Source organism: Pseudopodoces humilis, chromosome 4, assembly GCF_049639895.1.
Source record: "Pseudopodoces humilis isolate 2021_Gansu_Grassland_sample_001 chromosome 4, ASM4963989v1, whole genome shotgun sequence".
In the NCBI taxonomy this organism is placed as follows: domain Eukaryota; kingdom Metazoa; phylum Chordata; class Aves; order Passeriformes; family Paridae; genus Pseudopodoces; species Pseudopodoces humilis.
The window spans coordinates 7,363,469-7,390,024 of record NC_142203.1 but is presented as its reverse complement, the minus strand read 5'-3'; the positions used below and the strand labels follow the sequence as shown (position 1 = coordinate 7,390,024).

Here is a 26,556-nt window from a genome sequence, read left to right as displayed (position 1 = left end):
AAATAAGATGAGAAAGGCCTGAAGGTCAAGGTAAGGATTAGGAGATCACTTGCCACCTATGCAAAACGGGCTTGATTTTAAGAAACTGATCTAGTTGCCAATTACACAGAGCAGGATAATGAGAAATAAGAACAAATTTAAACACACATCAGCTGCCATTTTTTGCTGGGCAAAGCTCACTCCCAACTCCCTTCTCTCTTCTTCCAGAGTGAGTGATAGGGAATGTGGGTTGCACAATACTTTTCTCTGTTGCTCCTTTCTTCTCGTGCTTTTCCCCTGCTCCTGTTTCTCACTACAGGAACTAGTCACTAGTCAGTATCCCACTACACTGAACTAGTCACAAAGGGTTTTTTTTTAATTTTTTTTTCATAATCATTTGAAAAATAAATACAAGACCCAGAATTTAAAGTCGATAAAGAAAATTGCCATGCTTAGGTGTATTCTTTGTCCAACTTCTATGCTTTGTTCTGAATTTTTAAAAAAACTTAACAGTCTCAAATCATGTCACAAAAGATCTGCAAGGTGAAGCAAATTTTCTTATAAATTTAATTAAAAATATGACATTCAAAAGAGTAAGTAATTTTAAAAGTAAAATTGATTTGTGCTACATTATTTCAGTTTTTATTGAGTTCAAGTTTCTAATGTAGATGACTAAACATATGATAAATATGCAGAGAACTCTAAGGAGATCATCTTTCAGATAACTTGGAATAGATGAAATTAAATTTGAATTAAGAAATGCTAGTATTCACCTAGAATAATTCATGACAAATAATGTATAAAAGTACAGTCATTTTCCAGATAACTTTACTATATCCACAAGTCCAGATTATACAAAATTACAGAAATAAGTATCAATGCTCTTGAAGAACATTGCAACTTCGATCACATCTGTGCTGATGAATACTAAGATGCTACATTAACATTGTAGTCATCACAGTTAAAACGGAGATTTTTGGTTAGGAAAAACATAGGCAAGATGAAAGCCTAGAATTTTTTATTTCGAAGCAATTCCATTAAAATAATTTCCACATCAAATATGCAGAGACTTTTAATTTCAGGAGGGGAAAACTTCTTCCTCTAATTTTTCCAGGAAATAATCCTAGTGTTCACTAATCGTGCATTTTATCAAAAATACACCGTAAGAACTGAGGTACTATTGGGATGCTCATGTCTGCTAATGAAATATTGGGGCTTTCACATATATCAGCAGCTCTGGGACTAAACACAATGAGCTAATCTCCTGCTGAGATAATTTTCAGCACTGTATCCTCTACCCACAACACATCCAGGTCTCATCAGCTGCTCCCAATGCTGATTACATGGGTTTACATGAACTCATGGTAGGCAGTCAACATAAAATTTTGAACACTTCTCTAATGTATGGAAGACTACATTAACAACTTACTCTACTAAGTAACAACAAGGAAACACCAGTACGCTCTGTGCCAACTATGATAACCAGGCCAGAGAAATTGGCAGTGCATTAGTGGCCCAGTCCAAAAAACCAGATGGAGACTATCTGAAGGTGAATTCTCCTTTCTCCTGACTCTGAGGCTGTACAAACAGTTTGATTTTCAGGCTTATGGTCTGTTTCCATGTTTTCACTGCATTTCTTTCGTATATTGACTTCCTGACTACTCTCCTTGTGAAATGTCTGTATTTTCAAGTTGCTCTGTCTTGGACTCCAACTATAATCCTCACCAACAAATTTTAATCATTACAGTATGGGTAGACTGTCCCATTACACAGCCTACTCTGGTTTATCCATAGTGGATTTTCATGGAAACACAAAAGAAGAGCAGTTTTCTCAGAAATGGAATAATGAGACCACATCCAGGTTTTACATCTGTGCTACCAGGTCAAGGAGGTACACATAAATGCCTCTCTTCCCCCCATCACTAATCAGAAGTCCAGCGATGGTAAGCAATACCACCACAACGTCAATAAGCAAAATTCTCACTGTTTCACTGCCACCATGGAGATACTGCATATCAGCCTCCAACTAACAAGCATAACATGCTTTCAACAATGCCCAGATGCTCTGCAAATCTAAGCACCTGCTATCAAAGTCACCTACAATGTGTGTAGCAAATTACATGAAAAAATACAGCTCTCGACACATTATTATAAGAACATGTGGCACCACCTATGGAGGAAAAATCCGAAGCTCTTAAATGGTTGGGAAAATATTGTCCTTTGACTGCAAAACCAATCGACAATTTTGGTGGAATCTTATCCTGGGTGACTGGCAGCACCATGGCACAAAAAAGTCTCACTGCACCTGTAAAGAAAGTTCCTTGCCTTATGTTTTATCTGCATTAGTCCCTTCTTTCTAAGAAGAAACATAGATACAGTAGGGGTTGGCAAACATCCTCTATACAAATATTACACAAATATAATGAAATATTTTAGTAAGAGGATGACTGAAGCAAGCAGAAACACTCTTAAGATTTCACAGTCACTGCATAGCTTTTAAATGTCTCTCCTTAGGTGAATTATGTAATACAGATGTTGAAGTGAATTGCAACTCTCAGTCCATAGTGATGAGATTCACAAAAAAAGTTAGGCTGTCTGCTATTTGCTTCCTGATCATTATGGATATAATAAATAGCAGATGTTTGTAACTAAAACCCACACACCCCTGAAAATTTTGCCAACACATCAAACTACATTTCCTGAATCCCCCATAAGATTTATTTCTAGATGTTCTATTTTTACTTCATCAATTGAAATTCAAAAGAACAAGGGCAGTGACCATAAAAACAACTTCAAGATGATAATGTTACTGAAAGCAAGCTTCAGAGTATATTATTCACCTCACCAAGTACAAAGAACTCAATCCTTCCCAATTGCAAAGACTTGACATAATCTACTCATGATGCATATGGAAAGAATTTGCAAGCTTGGTTTTGTTCATATTTGAAAGAAGTAGGATTTTTTCTATAACAAACTTAACCAGTCTGAAAAATAGTATATGAAGCTTTTGAGTGGGCTGTAATACTTAAAAAAGAAATCATTATGTTAGATTACTTCAATAGGTGTTTTATGATTTTGCTTAACTCATGCCTTTCAGAAACTTTTTTACAAGTTATCAGAAGAGACCTCTTTTTCCTTCATTTTAAGACTAAAGTCTAGAGCATCAACTGAACATACTTTTTGCCATAGGTAAAAGCAAATTATGTTTTACTGCCCCACATAAGCTTTTTAGATGCATATGTCCAAAAAAAAAAAAAAAAAGCAAAAAAGCTCTAATTGACGCACAGAAATAATGGTCCTCATCAATTCTTGCATATGCAGAAGAATCACTGCACTAAAAATCTTAGCAAGTGCCTGCCAAGCAGAGCTCTTCTACTCTGAAAATTTCACTTATTTAAGAAGAAATGTAATGATCACAGGATTAACTCTAACACCATGTCACGAGCAAGAAAAGACTGTAAGTGTTCTAGAGTTATACTCTTGCTTATGGAAAGAATTTCAAAGGATTTCTAGAAGCAATCATGAAATCTAAAATAAAGTTTTAAAGCCAGTGACTTATTTCTGTAAACCAATAATCAACCGCCTTTAAGAGCTACTTAGCTCTTGTAAGTTATACTGGTATTTTAAAAACCTTCTAGTTGTCTTTCACACTCAGTATTAAGCACAAAGAAATGGAGCAAAACAGTTTTCCAAGGCTTTAAAGAAGTCTCAGCCCTCAGTACTCTAAAGCGAGCAAAACACTGTCCTATTAAGTTTGAAAAGATCTGGAATACAAGTCCTATGCAGTTGGATCTCACAAGTAAACCTTCTTGATAATGGGGTGGGGAGCGGGGAACAAGTGGAACTCATCCTTATTTTAAAACCAGGAATCAGGAGAAACATTTGACTGCTACTATCTCATATGCGCTGGAAAGATATTGAGACAGAATCTCTTCTGACATTCCCTCTGACTAGGAAACACCCAATGGCATAAAATACATATATATATATAAAAATAAAATTTAAAAAAAAAAGTTAAGCTTAAATAATTAATAATCTAATTTACTTAGTTTGAACTAATTTGCATTTTAACCCAAGCACCTGAACAGTTCTGTGAGTTTCTCAGGGTGAGTACGCTCAAAATACTCTGCTAAACTGGTGTTTACTTCAAATAAAGTCCTGTAGCTGTATCATGCTCCTTTTATATAATTTTCCATTATTCTCAATTGAGCTTTTAGTAGGGGTAGAACAACTTTATTCACTTCAGAATAGTTTCTGGAATTTCATGTCACTTTTAAAATAGGAAAAATATCTGAATTGTAAAATAACTGATTATTAATATTTACAGGCATTAATATTTTCTAAGTTATCTTTTTTTTTATAAACTAGAAGATAACTCAAATTGCCAAACTTTAATTGTTACAGCAAATACTAACAAGTACAATCAGAAAAAAAATGAAATGGAAAACCTAAAGAAACAAACATAAACAACTAAAAGTTACATGCAGAAGCAAATAATTTGCCATTGATGGAAAGGGCTTTCTTTTCTTGCTAAGATTCACAACTCTTATAATTCATACTCAATGTGAAGTTTTAGGGTAATATATGTAGAATTAAAATATATACTTACAGTAATCCTAATAAAGGATTTTCAAGAAGAGTTTGACAGCAGTTCGGCTCAAACTTAGCAGACTTCAGTACTCAAATCATTCAAGCAGATTAATATATGTTTCTAAGTACTTTAATTAAAACCTGAAAACTGCCTGGCTTTTTAACTTTCACTTTTGTTCTTATTATGTTTTCTAGCTTATCCTAGAATTTTCCAGTAACCTCATTCCATGTGAAAATAAGGCCCTGCAGACAGAAAGATCTGAGGCAACTAAATGCTTTCAAAACCAATGAAGTTGCATCAAAGGTCTGACCTAAACCAACACATCCAAAAAACTGTCTTAAGGGCTAAAAGGAGTTACGGCAAAAGTTACTGGTACTTCCTATTGAACACACTGAAATTTTATTATTTTTAGAACACTACACTTTCACCAAAGTCTGAGCTCATCTACACATCAGTACACCCTTAATGACTTTTGAAAACCTTGAAAGCATACCTTATTAAAAAAAAATAAAAAGTAATGATGGGAAAGAAGTATAATTGTTAGAACACATTATTCTGGTTCATATGAAACTGTTTTAGAACCCCTTTCTGTTAAAAGTATCTCTTTCCTTTTGTTTAAAGCCCCAGTTGCAATGTAATAGTCTGGTAGAAGTAAATAAAAATACTCTTTCCTGCATACACTCAGGCACTGACTTTGCTCAATTTTTTCATTTTAAAAGAAAATGTTCACTTTTAAAATTCTCAGTATTTTTAATTTTTCATCTGATCTGTGATATAACTATACATAATCTTTGTCCACATACTTAACATTGAAATAAATTAGTTGATAAAAAGACTGGAATACTGCAGGATAGGAGGCATTCTGGTCAAAAGGAAGAGATTAGGAAATAGCCCAGCTATTCTTCCACTCTCATTCTGGAGCCCTTTGCAAAAAAAATCCAAAACCAACCAAAAAAAGGTGTTGCTTTCTAAAAATACAGGAATTCCATATTTAATTCACAAGCAGTTTATTTTTTCTTATGTAGTCAAATGTATGTTTCACTGTTTGTGTGCATATAAATTTATCTAAATCCTGGACACTTACTGAAGGGGTCAGTTCAACTGCAGTTGAACATTTCAATCACACTTTGTACAGAGCACATTCTCATGAAATCTGTATGAAACAAATTAGTGCTGCCATCTAAAAGTTTAGTCATAACTAAACTTTTCTCCATTGCATAAATAGGCCAACACTCCACAAAATAGGTGTCTGGATAATTTACCCAAAACAAGCAAGAACAAACACTCTGCAGACATAGTTTGCTTTAATCAGTCTCCTCCAACCCCCAAAGCTGTGAGGAATTATTCTCAACTAACATAACTAGTTAAATTTGCATTACACTGCTTTTGGATGCTCTAGTGAAGTTACCTGTCATTAATGATCCAGTTCAGACACAGATTGAGAGAATTAAGGTTTTTGCATCTCCTTACTATTTCCATCACGGTTTCATTGTCCAGTTCTGTGATATGACGCAGATCCAAGCTCGAAAGGTTTCTTAGCTATTGAGACAAATATGAGAGAAAGAAATAATCTGAAATTTATTCACATACATAACTGTTGAAAATATTTGGGGTTTTTTGGGAAGTTGCACAGTATGAGCAAGCTAGTTATGAAAGATATGACTACTGTATTTTTTACAAAAACCAAACATACCAGAGATATTCACAGAATTCAGTTCAAGTAAAGTTGTGATTTAGGAACACAGTTAATACATAAAATCCAGACACTCTCACTCAAGGTGCCATTCAACCTACAAGAGCCTAGGCCTTCCTCCTCCTCTTAAATATATGGAATATAAGATACCAAGGTAAAATATCAACTCATGTAACCATAAGAAGGCATGGAAGGAAGTAAGACAGCATGTTTGTGTTCAGATTCAAATGAATGCAATTAGCAACTCCAGATAAGGCTTCAAAATAAACAAATAATGCAAACACCCTGGAAAATACAGTATTTATACTGTAGTCTCACCTGCACAGTTATCAATAACAAATTTGATGTTCTGAACAACAAAACTTGGAGTCACAGAACAAAATAATTAAGAGTTATGCACTGATTAAACTGATTTATTACTAGTGTTAATCATTCTTGTGTCCTTCAAAAGCAAACCCTTTCACGAGACGTATGGATGCAAAAAAAAATTTTTGCAGACTTCTCCACTATCAGTTTAGTCATAATAACATCCAAGTACTGTTTTCTTTTTAAGCTGTCTGAAATAATCTCTGTAATATTATGGAAAAATAATTGCATTAGGCAATATTGACACTTCAATTACATTTACTTTCCCTGTAAGAGAGAAAAAATGATCCTCATCAGTGATTTAAGTCACTAAGGATTTAATTAGGTAAAGGCATACAACTGAGATCACATAATTGGTCATAATTAATTAACTTGGTCATTAATTAACTTCAGTAGTTAATTATTAAGTCAGTGTATTTAGGGCAGGGGGGTGGGGAAAAGGTGGCAGCATGGGGTAAAAAAAAAAAGAAGAAAAGGAAAATAAGAGCACTTCAAATGTAGGTGGCCTTCTACAGAAACTGGAGTTGTGTTCTATAAGTTTTTAACAGTCTCCAAACAAAAGCTGAAGATAATCTACATACCATTCCCAAAAATTCTGCAGAACAAGCATAAAATCAAGAACCCTGACCTCTGACGAACACCTGCAGAGTACATCTACATGTAGGACATCTAGACAATCTAGGACAATAATATTTCTGTTGTTATGATACTCCCACAGGTATCACTGTAGGTAACTTGCTGTATTCCCACTGAAAATCTGATAAACTTTTTTGCCTATTAGGGGGCAGAGAATATAGTGATTGATACTGTGTTGGTAAAACAGACATCTTTTACAAGCTCTGCCTATTCTTATTTTATACATACTGCTCTAGCATGAAGTTTAAAAGCCTTATCTTTTATGTGTCCAAAAAAAAAGCTCATAACCAATCTCTCATTTTTTCCTGCATAAATTACAAAAAGAGGAAGCTCACAGCAACTGTAAATTTCCTCACCTTCGTACAGCTATTAATATTAGATATTTAAGCCTTTAAACCATGCAGGCAATAATGTGGCCTATGCCTACAACATACAAAATACACCTGCTGGCCAATTCAACAATGAGTATGTTCTACAACATTGAACAACTAAGGAGACTTAGAAGACAAGTAAAAAATCTTCACATGTTAAGAAAATCCCAAACTTCCTTTCTCAACAACATTATTCCTATGAGTAGGCGACAATACTGGTGACTCTTTTGCCATTATTATTACTTGCGGACTAAAACCCATGAATTTACACTGAAGTATCAATGCATGGAGAGAGGTCAGTGCTCCCTTAAAAAGTGCCTAAAAAACATGGCTTCAAATTAGGTAAGAGGTAACAACAGTTTACTATCTACCTCAATGATGCAATGATGAATGCAGCAGAATGCATTTGTGGTTTCCCAGGAAAAAAAACTTTGGCATTGCATGGGTGGAGTCAAAACCTAAACTGAAATCCTAGTATTCCCATCCACCAAATTAATATGGTTTTCAAGGTAGATTTTGTCCTTTACCATCACAGAAGAATGATTGTTTTTTTCCTTGATATTAGTAACGGTCTATCATTATACTCAATATACAATAACTCAACCATCACTTTCTTTACTGTCACATTCCTTCATTTCAAACAGCTGACCTACTGGGTGGTTAATTTTTTTTTCTCAGGCACAACATACCCAGTGAAGAAATCCTTTGTGTCTTAGAAGTTTGAAGAGACTGCTTCAAAATTCATACATACTCAAGTATAATTTGGTCTCTACAACCTTGAAATTACCATTGCAGAAGTATCACTGGCTTCCAAGACATGCAGAACGGAATGCACGCTCCCTCTGTAGGCAAGTTTGGATCAATCTGAATATGGCACTGAAAAGAATACTTTTCTGCCTACTTAAGTCAGAGGTATCAACATCTCACTACTGACAAGAGAATTGTAATAATGTAAATGTAATCATTTTTCATTACAAAAATATATATATATTTAATGACAAATTTCCTATTTTATATCTTACCTGAGAAGTAATTTTAGGGGGAAAATGCTACAATGATATAATTACTACTGTAAAAAAAACTAGAAGAGAAAAATACGTAAATCTTACATTTTAATACTAATACTCGCAGCTAAAAGCAGTATAATATTAAAAAGAAAAATAAAACTTCTCCAAAGTAGACAATTACTAAACAGATGCTAGACTCTACAGTGCATTCATAAATTCTGAGATTAAAAGAGTATAAAAAATTAAAATAGTGTAAAAAAGCACTTTTTCACCAGAGAGAGGAAATTCTGTGACTTGAATACTGAATCATACAGAACTAGGATGCATAATGTTTCTCCTTTTGTGTTTGGTTTTTTTTTAACCAAAACTATTTTTGTTCATGCAGCAACACCATTTTACTGAGCAATTTCAAGGCTCCCCTTCTGCAGATAACTGAGATTTTCTTGAACTCTTCATTTTATAGCTTTGCAAATAAGCATGCACAAGCAGAATTTAAACTTTGAACTCAGCTATGTCACTCAAAATGTTTTAAAGGAAAAAGGAATATTTAATGTGACAAAACACACAAAGCAAATAAGTAGGCAGAGGGCTTAAAGTCTGAAACAGAAAATAACAGAATTTTTAAAAAGCAGCAACACTTAAACAGGTTTTGTGTGCTACCTATGAACACATTCTTGCTGAAGTTACTGATTATTACCCATTACTTTTGGATCACAAATATTTTAAAATGTGCTAAAATCTTTGGGGTTTTTAAATACTTTTGTAAGTTGGTTTAAATTATATTTTATGCCAACTGATATATTTGAAGATTCAGAGATTATCATACTGTTTGTGTGCCTGAATGTCAGTTAATAAGAATGCTACCTTGACTACTGAAACTTCGAATATTCAAATATGTGCAGTGCTTTAGGTGATAGAATATTACTATTTCCACTGGGATCATGGGTTATTTAAGCGTGGGTGTATCAACTTCTGTGAATATTTATATGTTATCATATTGGAATTGCTAATATAACAGGTACACAATTTTTTTCCCACTGCACACTTCCACAATTCCTATAGAAATATGCTGCCTTAAAAAACATAGATGAGAACAGAAGCATAGAATCATTTAGGTTAAAAAGAACTTTAAGCCAGAGCCCAACTGAAACCTAAAGCTTCCAAGTCCACCACTAAACAATTCATGCAAGATTAATCCTCTTCAGTATGACAGCCAAATTATTTCTGAAAGAAAGTGCTTATAAGGACTTAATGAGCTTTAAACTCACATCTTTTGCTAATTAAGCTTAATTTTCCTGACGCTCTCTGTATATACATGCCTTCAGGGAATAAACTGCTCTCTGACTTAAGTTTCCCAAAGTAAATATATGATCGCAGGAAATTAAAAACAGCAACGTGAAAAAAACTGTAAATCACATTCTTTTTACTATAATGTCAATAGAATCTATAAACTATTTTTTAAAAAGTCACATGCATTCATTTTTACTGAAGAGCTGCCATAACTGAACTACACAATTGAGATATGCTGTCATCCTAGAACAGTAATCATATATGGCCTAAAGAACTGGAAAATGATTGAATAGTTACAAAGGAGACTATTTTCCCCTAGACTGATCAAATGCTTTGCATATTAATAATTTTAATTCGATTCTTAATACTGTGAAACATTAAGGTCCAATTGCTTAAGTAACAAACACATGATCAAAAATTGTGTTGTAAGCACCGAGATTTAATTACCTCTGGAGGAGGGACTTGCACATACATATAAACTCAACTGCATGTATAGTACCTGTGTTACAATACTCATTTCCAGTTTGTAAATTCCAGAAGTCACTGAAGAATTACATATTTGCTGACTCACAGTTTACATTTTCATATTATTTACTGTCAAGTACTTCTAATGAATTTTTGGGGGGTAGAGGGGAAGTGGAAGATTCATAGATCCAACCTTTTCAACCATGCAGTCTTCTCTACAAAGTATTTTTTACCTCACTGAAAGAAATGGCAGTTCAGTGCAACCATCAAAATCTTTAAAATAGCAACCAGAATCTCTTAAGAAGAATACAGTTAACTTCATTCAACAAAATCATCAGGCTCAGTTTGACAAGATGCTAAAACATTCACTAGCACAGCACTGTGTCAGTTAAAGTTTCAAGCCAATACTCATGAAGACTGCCCCAGAATCACTGTATTCAAAAACCCTCACTTAATGCCTTTTTCCTGTGACTGGAAGACTAATATTTAAAAGCACATATTACTAAAGGCAAACAGATTGAAATAAATCATATCCCATCTTATGAAATCCAGTTCATTATAATAATTGATTAAAATACTGTTTTCTCTGTACCTAGCCAAAGAACAGCAAACATGTCCTTAGTCAGGAAGCTGAATGATTCTAAGATCAGAAGGTATGCTGAAATACTGCCATAAAAGAGCATAAAACAGAACTCTTCATGTCAAAACAAATAATTTACTAGAAACAAACCATACATTATCCCAGTTCAGAAAGGCTCTTTCAAAATCAGTCCTGTCATGTGTAGATTATCATTAGGTATCTGTCATTATGATGATGTCTACACTGAATGAGCCTTAAGAATTTGCTCCACAAATCTGAATTGAATTGACTTTATACTGACCCCCAACTCAGACACAGTTGCATTACTAAGTTGGATTGGACATGGGTAACTATTATGAGATGAAGAAAAAGTGAAAATCACACTATTGCAAAAATAGTTCTTAGATGAACTGTCTTCATGCATTGGTGGTTTGCAGAAAAAGTCAGAATTTTTTTTCTGTTGAGGTTCTGTACAAGGATTCATACATAATTAGATGTCTGTAACAAACTTTACCAGACAGTCTGTCAGAAGTACATGGTGTAGAAGCAGAGTTGTACAGCTACAAAGCAATTACCCTTGCATATATATGAGAAACCAAAAGAAGCAGCCAAGGAAGAGGCTTGGTAATAAAATTATATCTAGATGTCAAGATTTGCTGATGCCAGCTGTTAAAATTCTATTAGAAGTGCAACAATTAAACTGCTGAGAAGCAATTACGACAACAGGGGAAGAAAATGCCACTGCTCTTGAGGTCAAAGATGTACCATTAAAAAATCACTCCTTCACTAGAAAGAATACAAAGTTTCTTATTCTCACACAGTTAATGAACAAAGATTACCCTTCTGGCTGCTCTGTCTTCAACACAAACATCTGAAGCGCACAGGCACTTTTCATGTTTTTGCTATCTCCACACTTACGTGAGAAGCAAAGTGAAAAACAACTAGGGTTTTTCCCTAAATAATAAATTCTTGAGAGACAAGGATGTGTGGAGCAGAGAAAGAGTGCAAACAAGAAAAAATTATACATGGAAAGCTAATTAAATAATAAAGTAAGTTATAAAAAATATATAACAAAAAAAAAAATAAGTGGAGATGTGGTAAAAACAGAAGATAAACTATATCACTATACATGTTCTTCCGTCCTCCACAGAAACAACATTAATTAGTGTTGATTAGTGTTGGATTGAATACTCTGATGTCAAGGAGGAGGTCACTCACTTCTTTTGTGGCAATGTTTCGCACACTAAAGCTCTAAAGGAAAATGAAACGTTCAGGTCATCAAAACAAACAACTGGTTTCAACTGAGAGTCTAACTGTGAATTGCATATAAACACACTCCTGTTTTCCCTTTCTTCCTGTGTACGCACATGAAGTGCCTGTCATCTTACCCAACAATCATTATTTACTTTATCTGTATTTTTTTCAGTTTATAATAACTTTAAGGAAAAAAGGCACCAGTGTGATGACATGGTCTTGCTCAAAAAGCAACATTTTTTTTTTACCATCATTCCATTTAGTAGAAAAATAGTGAAAATGAACGCTGAATGTTTCTTCTTTTTCTTAAGTATACAACACTTTCTCTTCCATACCCTACAATTAGCTATTAAAAAAGCTCTGCGAGGCAGCAGCACTGTAATTTAGCATTTTTCAAGTGCCAGTATTTTTAAAGAGAGCTAACATTACTGGGGGGAAAATACAGTAATAATAAACGACTCAATTTTTATACATCCATCAGCCCCAAAGCAATTTCACAACCGAGGCCACTGCTGTTATCTCCAGTTTGCACACAGGAAGCAGGACAGAAGGCAACCAGCTCTGCAAAGCCTGGAGGGACACACTCACAGGCCACGAGAGCGAAGAGCAGATTCCATATTCTCTAGGAACACCAGACTGGAATTACTACTAAACACTTATGAAACACCAGTTAAGTACTCAAAACCAACCACAGAAGTGCACAATGGTTAGAACAAAAAATTATGTCATCAGTAGAAGAATTCTGGGAAAGACAGATGCAGCAGATAACGTTACTACTTGCTAGAGGTCCTTCTAAAATGCCTGTCTCTATTTTTCTTAGAAACCCCTTTTAAGTACCGAAAGGCTGCAATAACCTTGAGCCTTCTCCAGGTTAAGCAATCCCTAACTTCCAGTGTTATCACATCACTGTCTTAGCAATATTCACAGCCTACAGAAGTTGTACAGATGCAGCTTGAGGGAAGGAAACTGAAATACCCAAATCTCAAGTCCCAACACACACCAATTACTTGGTATTTTATAAAGTAATTACATACCAAGCGTCTAAGCAGACTCTTAGATATTTTCTGACAGACTAGGTTCAACAGGGTCGCGCCAATGTAAATCAGGATTTCAAATAATTTATTATTATTAAACACATGAAAATCAGAAACACATATTAATAAAAAGTCAAGATCTTGACTCTTCTTCAATCTAATAAATGTGATTATAAAGATTTTTGTTGAAGGAAAAGACATCTAACCTCTATTAAATAATCAATAAATCTAGGTCAGAATAATGAAGCACCCAAAACACGGAGCTGAAAAGTGATCTTTGTGGAAATTTCGCACAAAGCGTTGGACTACATACCCTGTCTATGTTCAGTTTTTAAAATTGTACCTCCTGTATTTATGTTGCGTATATAAACATAACCTATAGATATACATATGTAGTCTTCATAGGATATGAAAATAATTGTATCATTTCTTTCTCCAAAAGATATACACACCTTTTATTCATCACTTCAATACATAGTTCTTTCAAAACAGCATCCTTTGAGGTCCTATAACTTTACAATATAAATTTCTCCAGCTTATTTCTTTCTGCACATGTTCCAAAATGTTTTCAGTTTTTCTGTAGCTTCAGCTAAGCAACTCTAAAATGATGACAGTAATTTACAGATATGCTGAATGGTTCTATTTAACAATGGGAGACCTTCACAGATGTATCAAAATACCTTTGCTTTCATCAGGCACACTCCATTTTCATTAAATATGCTCTCTACTTCCTACCTCAAGATCTGTTTAACCATTTTCATGTTTGCATGATCCCTAGATTTCCTTTAAGTTACAAGTTAATGTACAGGGGGCACTGTTGCAACCACAGGTCTGTCTAAATCTCTTACAATTAAAATTTTGCATTTTAAAATGAAACTTTGTTTTGTTTCAGATGGGATCATCTGCAATTGTGCATTTTAAAGAGTTTTGACCTGAACATCACTGTTACTTGTGTGAAAATGTATAATCCCATAAATATATTTTTGGTACAGTGTTTTTATACAGTGAAATCTAAATAATGCAAAGCTCAGTCATGTTTCTGTCCATGTCAGTGCTATAAATCATACTCATAATCTTATCCTGGCTGGTATCTATGACATGGCTATCGTCCAATACGCTAATGACTAGCAGAAAGTAGTTCTGATACTTACATTGGTAAGGTGAATGACTCCTTTTGAAGTAACAGAGCAGCCCATGAAACCAACATACTGCAGCTCAGGACAATGTTCAGCAAAAGCTTTCACTGACTGATCTGTCACCTACAGAATAAAGATAAACAGGCAACAGTTGAATATGTGATATAAGCACATACTTAATACAGTTTAAGAAATTTCTACTCTACACTGGCAAGTGACTCATTTAGACTTTTAGTATTATTATTACCACTACTATTACTTATTTCAAGAGTTTGAGAGTAAACACTGGGTATCTGCAAGGACATATATGCATGAAAATTAGGAAGAAAATATTTTATGCAGAAGGCAGAGAAAAAAACACAAGGTAAGAGATGATAGCCACAAATTCAGACCTTATTGTCATCCTATTTATGTGCAAATAACCCAAGAGACAATTCTATCCACTATTTTCCTAAATTATATACAAAAATAAAAATACTAACAAATTTGTTATTGTCATCCTGTAGACTCATGCTATACCCATCATTGACTCTGCAAAGAATTTGAATTGTATGCTATCCTAAATTTATATGCCTTGTCTTATATTTCTTTTTAACTAAAACACAGCAATTGAAGACCTCAACTTAAAAGTAGTATTACATCTGTTTCTCACATGAGACTAGGAAATCTCATGGCAATACACCGTGTCAGTTATCAGCCAAATGGACAAGTTATCCAGCTTATTATTGAGATTTATTTATTTATACAACTATTCTAAATCTATAATTATAGTAATTATAATTATAAAATATTAAGTACAAATATAAATTATATAAAATATAATATAAACATTTAATAATTATATATAATTATTTTATATATATTATATTGCTTTGTAAGTAGACTAAATGATCAAAAGGACCTTTGTTAAGAATGTAATACTGACATAGGTACACATACAACACCTACATACATTCCTTTAAACAAGTATGGTTTGGTTTTGTCTTTCTTTTTTTTTCTCTATGAAAAGTATATATTCCCAGTGCAAATGGCAGTAATGAAAAACCCTATACTGACTGTGGATGAAGCCTGTATTTTCCAGCTACACTTCTCAGGAACATCAGTGCCTGGAATCCTAACTCCTGAAAGCTGAGAACATTTAGAATTTTTATGGATGTCTTCCCCTTACCACAGAACTGAGAAGCAAAACAAGTTTTGAAATACCTAGCTCACAGCTGAGCCTCATATAGGAACATTATTCCTGCTGTCCTGTGGATCACCATCACCCAGAGTTCCAGCTTGCCAATGTGTCACGTTCCTGCACCTTGGCAGCATATGGTGACCTTGGTGAGGACTCTGGCAGAACAACTTTTGAAAAGATAACCCAGAGATATAGGTTTATAGGCCCACTACCTCATAAATGCTGTATTGCTTTGGGGTTGCTGAAAATTGTTATAGACCTAGTGCAGTTTTCTCAAAGCAACAATTTCTCAGCGAGCAGAGATTTTTATTGCTGTACATCTGCCAAATAAAAGTAAAAGGCAAGCCTTTTACTATTGTGTATTTAGAACCTGATTAAACTGAAAACAATCCAAAAGGAAAATAAAAATGCTCAGGTGAACAGATTCAATCACAAATTGTGTAGTGGGGTATCTGCAGAGACCCATATCTCAGGTCTGCCTTATTGAACAAAAGCAAACCACTGTAGTAAGAAATTTCTTCTCTGATTTGATCTGCCACAGCCTTACATTTTATCTTTGCACACTCCTCACAGCTACGGACAGCTACACCAACCATTAATTTTTTTTGAGGTACTGATTACCAAAAACCTGTAACAAATACTATCACAAGTCAAAGGCTTAGAAATTTGCAGCATTTGTGATGCTACCAGCACCAAATCAAGGCTGGAAAAAAAAATAAATTATTTCATATAGAAAACAAATTAAAAACTCTGACACAGCGAATGATCCCAGAGAAGGACTCTATTACAATCCTGGTCTGCCCTCCCTACAGAAGATTCAAGTGTAATTCTCTGTTGCAGACAGGTTTGCTGTACCTATCAAGAAAATGTAGTAATGAAAAATAAATAGCATAAATGCTAATAACACCAATTCATTACAGAGCTTAAAACTTTAATCTACAAATAATTTCCTACTTATAGCTAACATTTAGGTGCATGAGGACTTTGAAAAATTACATTTTGAATGAAAATAATAGAATTACTATGTCTTAAAATATCTTCTTTCCATACTGTATTTTCTGTAATGTAAACAAAACCTTTGGAAAAAATAGTTTCGGCAAATATTACTAACAGTAGATTATGACCATTTATATTAAATAGTTTACAGATTAGCAGTGAACCTTTTCAGTCCTTGTTAGATATGCAGCACCTTTTTAATCAGAAAAAGATTCTTCATTACCTCAGTATGCCATGCAAGCCTCATGATTTTCCAGTCAAAAGGAGTGTGACATAACCTGATTATGCTTTACAATTACTGTGATAATTTAGACACATATTTTGCTACTACAAATAACCATTTGTTCTTAAGTCTTATAAATAAAAGAACAGTTTTTATCTTTTGCTGTCAGACAACAAAACTCCACTATCTGCAGAAGATGACTTCAACTTTTATTGGGAAACACTGTAAAATTGTCTTCATCAATGCTGTACCTTCCTCTCAGAAGTTTTTGTTATACCAATATCTAGGAACTCATCACTTATTTTTCAGACCCTATGTAATTTATAGCAATTGATTTTTTAATGACATGCTTCCCATTCAGACAGACTGTAATGAAGACCACTTGATACTCTGTTTGGTTAAACACTTCTAATATGACTCCACTTTCCTATGACTGTATTAGCTGGGAAGGAATATATGTTTATGTATTTCTATATTTACATAAACATATACTTGCAACTTCACTAAAATGGCTTCTCCTCAGATGAATATCAGAGACTATGCGTAGAAATAACAGATCAAAATACCTGTAATCTAAACATCTGCTAAAAGGTTAAAAGGTAAAATTTATATTACATCTTATTGTTCTTTTTTTGCAGTGTTTGGGGAAAACAAGAATGTGAAGTAATTTGGAATTTATTTAAAACTTACATGTAAAATGATAGTCAAGTAAAATTACCTAGTCTTCACTTAGAGTAACAGATAATTAAATCCTATCTGTCCTTATTTATATGTGGCTCAAAACCACAATGACACAAAGTTTGTATGCAGAAGTTCGGTGTGTTTTTCGTTTTTTTTCATCAGACCTATTTGTATCAAGGACAAAAAAGTAGGTAAAATTCAGCTGTACCTGAAAGGGTGATCAGACACTGGGATGGGCTGCCCAGGGAGGTGGCAGAATCCCCATCCCTGAATGTGCTTATGGGAAGACCAGACATGGCACTCATTGATGAAGTGTTTGGTCAAAGCTTGGACTTAGTGACCCACAAAGTTTTTCCAACCTAACTCATTCTGTGATATAGAAGCAACAGAGTTGAAGTTCAAGGATGATTGTAGGACTGGAAACATCTATTTTTCTGCTTAACTAGGCTTTCTTCTTCTTCATCATCTGCAGTGTCCAGTATTGATGGTTTCTGAACAGACTTAAACTTTTGTATTTAGCTCCAACATGCAGCCTGGGTCACTATTTCTATCAGAGGTGGGTACCAGAAAGGGTAACTTCTTTTACTGTATGAATGTGCTTGTAAGAGATGGTCTATTCAGCAGAATTAAAGAAAAATAAGTGAGTGATGAAAAAAAATAAAAAGCATGGAAAATTAGCAGAGATGCATATGCAATGATTACCCACCGTAACACTGCCTCTTTGTTTTGTAATGTGTAGCTGTATGTTAAATATTCACCACTCAGGAAGCAGAACAGGTACATAAAATGTGTATTTTAAATATGGCTTCTGTGAACTAACAAATTTTTAAACAACTGACATTCTGATGTATTATACAAACAGATTAGACTAGCATAATCTGAAACTAGATTACCATAAAAACTATATTGCAGTTCTACAGAAACGACCCTTGTCAACAAAGACAAGAATTCACACACAATATTTATTTGTATATTTCTATACAAATAAAAATTATTTAATTTTTAATTAAATAAACTAATAAAAAACTTTATATTTTATTAGAAAATAATTATTTTCTATTATAGATCACAGTACTGTTCTTCCAAGAATCCTTAGTAATTGGATTGTCTAGTCGACCTTCATTGACTTTCATTCATCCTGTCTTACTTCATGTTAGTCTTGCTTTGAAAAAGTAATATAGGATGATGAGGATAGATTTATAAGTTATGCACTAAAGCATTGTGAATGGGAAATACACTGGTCTGGAACTAATGGCACAGATTTTGCTCCTATCAAAAAGATCTATGATAAGTGAGATATGATTTAATAATTTTCTTTTTATGTATTGCAGCCTATTATATATGAATTCCAGTTCTGCATTGTTCTACAGAAATTCAATATTTTGTCTACTCTGAATTAGATTTTGTAAGTATAAGTTTATTTCATATTCTATTCAATAAATGAAAGTGCAAAAAGGAAAAAGCAGAGATGGTAATTCAAAAAGAAAGACTGAGGTACAACATAAAAGCCACTCAAATTCCAACTAAAAAGCCTCACAATTAATGAACACCTACAGAAGTTCAAACAGAAGTAACTGAAAAAGAGATAGGAATATAAAAAGAAACTGGCACAGAAAGAATACCATGTTCTCTTATTTAAACAGGTGCACTGCACTGTCTGTAAGTAGATCTTAATACACACTTCTTTACATGCAATATATATCAATAAAAGTTGCAAAAACACGTAAAATATTCCTCAGAAGAATAAACTCTGAGTAAAAATATATGTCGTGTAAATAGAGAATCAGTCATGAATGTAAGTATTCACTACACATGACAATACTAATGGTAGAAAAAACCCTTTTTTTCCCAATTCCTTATTCCATAAATTTTTTCTCCATCTTGGTTAGATAACAGCTTAAGCAAACTCTATATAGACACCAAAGGAAGAAGGAAAGAGTCAGGGAGGGCTTATTGAAATTCCGGTTTATTTTTGAAAAGAGATTAAGCTTGCAAAAAGCTCATCTGCCAAGTCAGTCCTAGAACTTTCTTGCCTTACTTATGCATTATCAGCTACTGACTGAGGCCCACTGTGCCTCCCACTCAGAAACCTGCCCTGCACAAAGCACGTGGCTACACCCTCCAATACTGTGGATAAGGTATCACATATGCAATGTGCATTTCCCTGGCATGTCTCCCCTTGTGTGCCATGATGTGCAGTTAGGCTAAACTCTGGTATAGTTTTGGTTTGACTTCTGGAATACATTCATTTCAAAAGATACAGGCAAATCACACAGAGCAAAAGCATTTCCCAGGGGCTAATTTAGATCACAGGTGAATTCAACCAAGTCACAAGTATGCAATACATACAAAACAGAAACATAAAGCAGAGATTGCTGATATACAAAAATATCTATATACTGTAAACAAAGGCAGTCAGGCAACCACTGTTCTATCAGCAGGAAAGACATTAAGTATCATTACACTAACATCTGAAAAAGAAAAAAAACCAACAAAAAGTTACAAATCACAGTAATGAAGTTGTTTTGAGTGTGCTTACGTAGGTACTTCCTACTCAGCTTAAAATTTGCTGTACTATCTCTGTATTAAACTTATCAAATGATACTTCTTTCCCACAAAGGGAAAGATGACCTTGCCTCTCTTTTGACTAACACTTTTAAAACTACGTTTCAGGGCAAGAAGAAGGGTCAAAAGAAAGATCAAAATATTACAGAAGAAGAGTTAAACTAAAGCATGTATTTTAAAATATTTAAGATTATACACAGAATACACACAATACAAGACTCACTAGGCTGGAAGAGACTTTCAAGATAATTGAGTCCAACCCACCCGTAAGACCTCAACTAAATTATGGCATTGTCTTTTTATAAACACATCCAGGGATTGTGACTCCACCACCTCCCCAGGCAGACCATTCTAACACTTTATCACCCTTCTGTAAAAAAAATTTTCGTAATATCCAACCCATATTTCCCTTGGTGCAGAGCTTTGAGACTGTGTCCTCTCATTCTGTCAGTTGCTGCTTGGAGAAAGAGACTGACCCCCACCCGATTACAACCACCTTTTGGGAAGTTGTAGAGAGTGATAAGGTCACCTCTGAGTCTCCTCCAGGCTAAACAACTCCATCTCCCTCAGTTGTTCCTCACAGGGTTTGTGTTCCCAGCCCCTCACCAGCCTCGTTGCCTCCTCTGGACGCGCTCAAGGGTCTCAATGTCCTTCCTGAACTGAGGGGCCAGAACTGGACACAGCTCTCCAGGTGTGACCTCACCAGTGCCGAGTGCAGGGGAAGAATGACCTCCCTGCTCCTGCTGGCCACACTATTCCTGACACAGGCCAGGATGCCATTGGCCTTCTTGGCCACCAGGGCACAGGGCTGGCTCATGTTCAGCTGCTGTCACCAGTGCCCCCAGGTCCCTTTCTGCCTGGGCACTGTCCAGCCACTCCATCCCCAGCCTATAACACTGCAGGGATTATTGTCACATAACCAAAATGCAGGACCCAGCACTGGGACTTACTAAACGTCATCTTATTGGATTCCACCCATCCATCCAACCATTCCAGATCTCTCTGCAGAGCCTTCCTCCCTTCCAACAGATGGACACACGCTCCCAGCTTAGTGTTATCTGCAAATTTACTAATGAAAGACTCAATACCCTCCTCCATGCCGTCAATAAAAATATTGAACAGGACTGGCCCCAGCACAGACCCCTGAGGGACACCACTGGTGACTGGCTGGATGCCAGCTGGATGCAGCCCCACTCACCACCACTCTCTGGGCCTGGCCATCCAGCCAGTTCTGAACCCAGCACAGAGTGCTCCTGTCCAAGCCATGGGCTGCCAGCTTCTCCAGGATGTGCTGTGGGAGACAGTGTCAAAGGCCTTGCTGAAGTCCAGACACATCCACAGCCTTTCCTGCATCCACCAGGTAGGTCACCTGGTCATAAAAAGAGACCAGGTTGGTCACACATGACCTACCTCTCCTAAACCCATGCTGGCTGGGTCTGCTGCCTTGGTCATCCTGCAAGTGCTGCATGATGACACTCAGTATAAACTGCTCCATTACCTTACTGGGTACTGAGGGCAGACTGACTGGCCTATAATTACCAGGATCCTCCTTCCCACCCTTTTTGTGAATGGGTGTCACATTGGCCAGCTTCCAGTCATCTGGAACCTCACCAGTGAGCCAGGACTGTTGGTAAATGATGGAGAGTGGCCTTACAAGTTCATCTGCCAGCTCCCTCATCACCCGGGATGGATCCCATCTGGGCCCACAGATTTATGAACATCCAAGTGGCTCAGCAGCTCTGACTGCCTCTCCCTGGATAACAGGGGGATCATTCTGCTCCCTGACACCATCTACCAACCCATCTACACATACCTTGCAAGTCCTGTGAGTAGAAAATTATAAGTAAATTGTGTAATAATTTAACCACATTTAAATTCAAGTAAAAATTAAATTTAATTTTTAAATTACTTTCCACAGGAGGCTGCAATACTCAAAATATTTACTTATAGATTTAGTCCTAAGGTTCCACCAAACAAATCAGAACAGTCATTAGCAGCTGTTCCTAACAACATTTTAATAATATAATTTCTTAGGAATACATTATACAATTAGATTGACCATAAATATAAACCAAAACTCAAATTAATGGTAATTCAGCACAAACTTCTCTTACAAACACACACAAATAAAGACTGCTATATACAAATAAAGGGATCTTTTGCCATACCTCTCTCATAAAACAAAAGGCAGGAGTGGTGGAAAATGGGTTTATGTTTCAAAGATTTGTTTAAAACTTAAACTGGAAAGGACTTTTCCTGTTCAACAGGACTGATACACTGCCTGCTCTCCACAAGCATTAACTTAAATTGTATTTGTCATAAAAGCCATGATAAAGTAATTATTATTGGCAAACAAGCATTTAATTCATGACCCTCTATTGCAATTACAGAACACCGACAAAAAGAAGGCACGGATAATCTGTCATCACACTCAAGTTCTTAGGACACCCAAATTTCATTAACTGAACAGCAGAAGGCAAGGCTCATCTTAACTAACTGCCAGAATATATTTCTTCACCTTCAGTAAATGCAACCACTTGCTTAATCAAATCAGAAATTCAACACTTTCAGCTTTTAACTTCCAATAGTACTACTGATTTCTATGAGCACTCAAAAAAAACCCATAAATATTTCTATTCCTTCTTCTTTAAAGGAAACTAACTGAAAAGGAAATGATCCCTATTTTTTAATATATACTTTTAAAGATTACATTTTAATTTTTTCACAGTCTCAGTTTATAACTTCGAGTTATAAATTTCCTTTTCATTAGAAAAAAGATATTTTTACAAAACAAATGTGTGGTCTTTCATAAAATAAAATATTGCTGCTTACTATGGCTGCAAAACATGCTCCATTATTAACTGAAAGGGATGAACTAATCCATCATCATATGTGACTTTTTACAAACAAGTTAAAATCAAAAAATTTTGTAAGTATTTTAATATCAGCTTAAGTTTTAGATGTCCTGTGCACCCCTGCTACCTCAGACTTCATGAGAATATATACTCACTCTGAGGTATTTTTTAACAATTCACTACCCCAGCCTCACATTTGAGGGGAGGGGAAGAGTGAAGAGGATTGAATTGCTTTCTTTGCCCTCATCCTTATGCATCACTCCAGGAATTAGTATCATTCATCTGCTCATAATACAAGACGAAAAGATAGACTGGAGTGTAAGGACTGAAGAGGTAAAAGGAGCATTTTATGTTATGTTTACCAGCTGCCCTCATCATCTATGTTATGGTAACATCAATTAATTTAAAATATCTTAAGTATGAAAACAACCCCATAATTTTGCTATATACTCAATTCAATTCTCAGGGGAATCATAACTTTATAAGGCACCCTTTTAGAATGCATGTGGATTTACAAAGTGTCTCCCTTTCTTAAGAGAGGTTTTTAAGAGAACTGAAAGACTAGCTTTAAATACAAGTGTTCCTGTTTTATCTTGATAGTACTGAAAGCTGATGCAAATCCTTCCCAATTACTCCGACATGATTTTTAGATACAGAACTCTAAGTACCTCTGTTAAAGGCCACACAAAGTATTCCTTCTGTTCCTGTGGCACAGAATATCACTTTTTAATTTTATTTTCTTTCTGTTACTGGTGACACGAGGCATTAAAAGATGACTTGTTCTTTTTTGGTCTATTTTGTTCTGCAAATTATTTAGTACTGAACAAAACATATTTGGAACACATTTAGTTTGAAATACTAAATAACTGCAGACAACCACTATATTCAAACAGGTTTAAATATCTGGGTTATAAAACAAATCTAAATTCTCAATATAAATTATCTCTGAGTCCCATTATCTCACAATTTTATTAAGTACAGTTTACATGCATTTGTGTTAAACAAGACTATCAGCATACCTCAATTTATTTGCTGAAAAATGCAATTAAAATTGTAAAAACAATTCTTCATCTTATAAAATACTGCCCGACTACCAAAAGAGAAAATTTATTATCAAAATGTGTTTACTCTGGACTTGGAAAACACTGCTTCCAAAACTAAACATCTTTCACCCAACAGCACATATACATGATAGCCTACAAAGCGTCAGGAAAATTATAAAAAATTAAAATAAAAAAGCGAGTACCACAGCGCTATAAATTTTATAACGAGAGTCACACACCAGGAACACTGTATATTCACAAATATTTACAGGAAAAAAGAAGGTTTCTCAGCATATTTTTTTAAGCAGAAGACTGCATTACAATTTCTAAAAATTAAAAATAATATTCCCCTTTGCTAGTTACAACACTCAGTCAAAAAGACTAGTATGTCCACATGCTAAGAAATACATATCAAGAATTTTAATTTGGTGTTATTCTGAATACAAAGGAAGAAAAAAAATTTCAAGTAACCACAAAATAGGTCCATGGTTCAGTGGTCTAGCAGCTTAGTATTTTCTCCTTGTGTAAGAAGTGTATGAATAAAATATTCATCCTCTCTGGGACAAAATATGACTTTGCATTATCTTCACTTTTAATGCCCCCAGAGCAACAGAAACATTTCCTGTATTATGAGTAAAAAAACCCCACAAAACCCCATTTTATTCAACAGCTTTACTGTTCACCCTAATAGAATAATGTCATTACCACCTAAAATCTTTTTAGAAGAAATTAACTTTTATTTTCGCTTCCTCTGTGCAATTTGATCTTATACATTCCCATTACATTTATTTACTTTGGCAAATATATCCGTTTACCACAACTTCAAGGCATTTAAAGGGGCTGGAAGCTTATTTTACAGTACACATTCATGTCACAATTGATTTATGCTCATAGTGTTTCCCTTCTAAAATGGCCTCACAAGAACACGGTTAATGTTCACAAATAGTGGAGGTCTTGGTCATGAAAACTATTAAATACTATTATTATGTCTACATCCTTTTGGTTTAGTACAAGAAAATAGTCCTATTTGCAAATAGAAACATATTTCATTTGCCTCATTACTCTGATTACCTTCTGAAGACCTAGATACTTAAATATACCTTTTAATTTTCCTGGTGAAGAATCTGAAAAATCCATGTTCCTTTCGTTAAAAACACCATCACCTCCATAGCATAAGTTTGTTTTGGTGTCACATCCCTCTCATAGGCAAAGCTAATCTATCATTCTCATAGTGTTTTTATTTTATTATAGAATTATATTATTAATAGATATTATTTTATTATATCATGAACTATATTCTTATATATTATGAATATATTATTCATGTGAAAAACTTAAATACCAACTCAGACAATGCTTTCACTGCTATCATACAATACCAACTCAGAACCAATTGTTTCTGGCAGATTCTCACACATTAAAGCTTTTGTTCATTACACAGAAACAGAACAGTATGAAGTACTGTTTACCCTCTTTTTTTTACTCTCTTTATTTACTCCAAAGTTACTATATGCATCACTGTGGTGTGGTATGCTACAGCAATGTTTTTCACATTTTTCACTAGGTCTAAAAAACTTTTCTCAGTGAAACGAAGTGTTAAAAGTGATAAAAAAAAGTGAAGCAAGCAAAAACACTAAGAGTGATGTACCTATAACCAGATCCCTTCATCTACCCAACATAATCATATTCCTAGTATGCAATTCATTCAATAATACAAGTTTGTGACATCTACATAATATTTATATACGACAGTGGTAACAGAGCCACTGTGGCTTGAGGCTAACGAACACACAGAGACAGCAAACACCTGGTACCTACTTAGGCCTAAAAACCACCATAAATTTTAAGAGTTAAAACAGGTTTGATCCCTTGGCATCAAACGTTTACTTTAGGAGTTAGGAAGTATGTCTGAAAAAGTAATCTTATCATAAAATGGGTTAGAAGGGATCTCTAAGATTGCTTACAGCTCTTCTGCCATGAGCAGTGACTCCCTGCCCTAGACCAAATTGCAAACGGTCCCGAGCAACCACTTCCAGGGATGGAACATCCACACCTTCTCTGGCCCACTGCTGCCAGTGACTCATCACCCTTACAGTAAAGAATTTCTTCCTAATACCTAAATTAAACCCATTCTCATGTTAGAGTCAATTGCTTTTTGCCCGGTCACACAAAACTCTTGTAAACGGTGTCTCTCCATCTTTCTTGTGAGCTCTGTTCAGTACTGGAAGGCAACAATGAGGTCACCCTAAAGTATTCTTCTCTCTAGGCAAACCAACCCCTGTTCTCCCAGCCTTTCCCCATAGGAGAGGAGCTCCCTCCCTCTCATCACCTTGGTGTCCCTCCTCTGCACTCTCTCCAGTAGCTCCATGTCCTTCCTGTGCTGGGACCCCAGGGCTGGAGGCAGCCCTGCAGGTGGGGTCTCACCAGAGCGGGGCAGAGGGGCAGAATCCCCTCCCTCCCCTGCTGCCCACGGGGCTCTGGATGCAGCCCAGGACACACTTGGCTCTCTGGGCTGGGAGTGCCCATGGCTGGCTCATGTCCAGCTCTCACCCCCAGCACCCCCAAGTCCTTCTGGGCAGGGCTGCTCTGGATCTGTTCATGCCCAGCCTGG

General features: G+C 35.3%; 1 protein-coding gene across 1 annotated transcript in view; it reads right to left on the bottom strand.

The window, feature by feature from the left end:
* The window catches only part of FBXL17 (F-box and leucine rich repeat protein 17), a 272,086-nt gene that overhangs the window by 171,882 nt on the left and 73,648 nt on the right, over nucleotides 1–26,556 (bottom strand). Inside the window, exons 5-6 of the mRNA XM_088054573.1 lie at nucleotides 14,418–14,525; nucleotides 5,979–6,109 (exon numbers count right to left, since the gene is read on the bottom strand). Of these exons, the coding sequence (XP_087910699.1) occupies nucleotides 5,979–6,109; nucleotides 14,418–14,525 (239 nt within the window). The remainder of the gene's footprint in view (nucleotides 1–5,978; nucleotides 6,110–14,417; nucleotides 14,526–26,556) is intronic.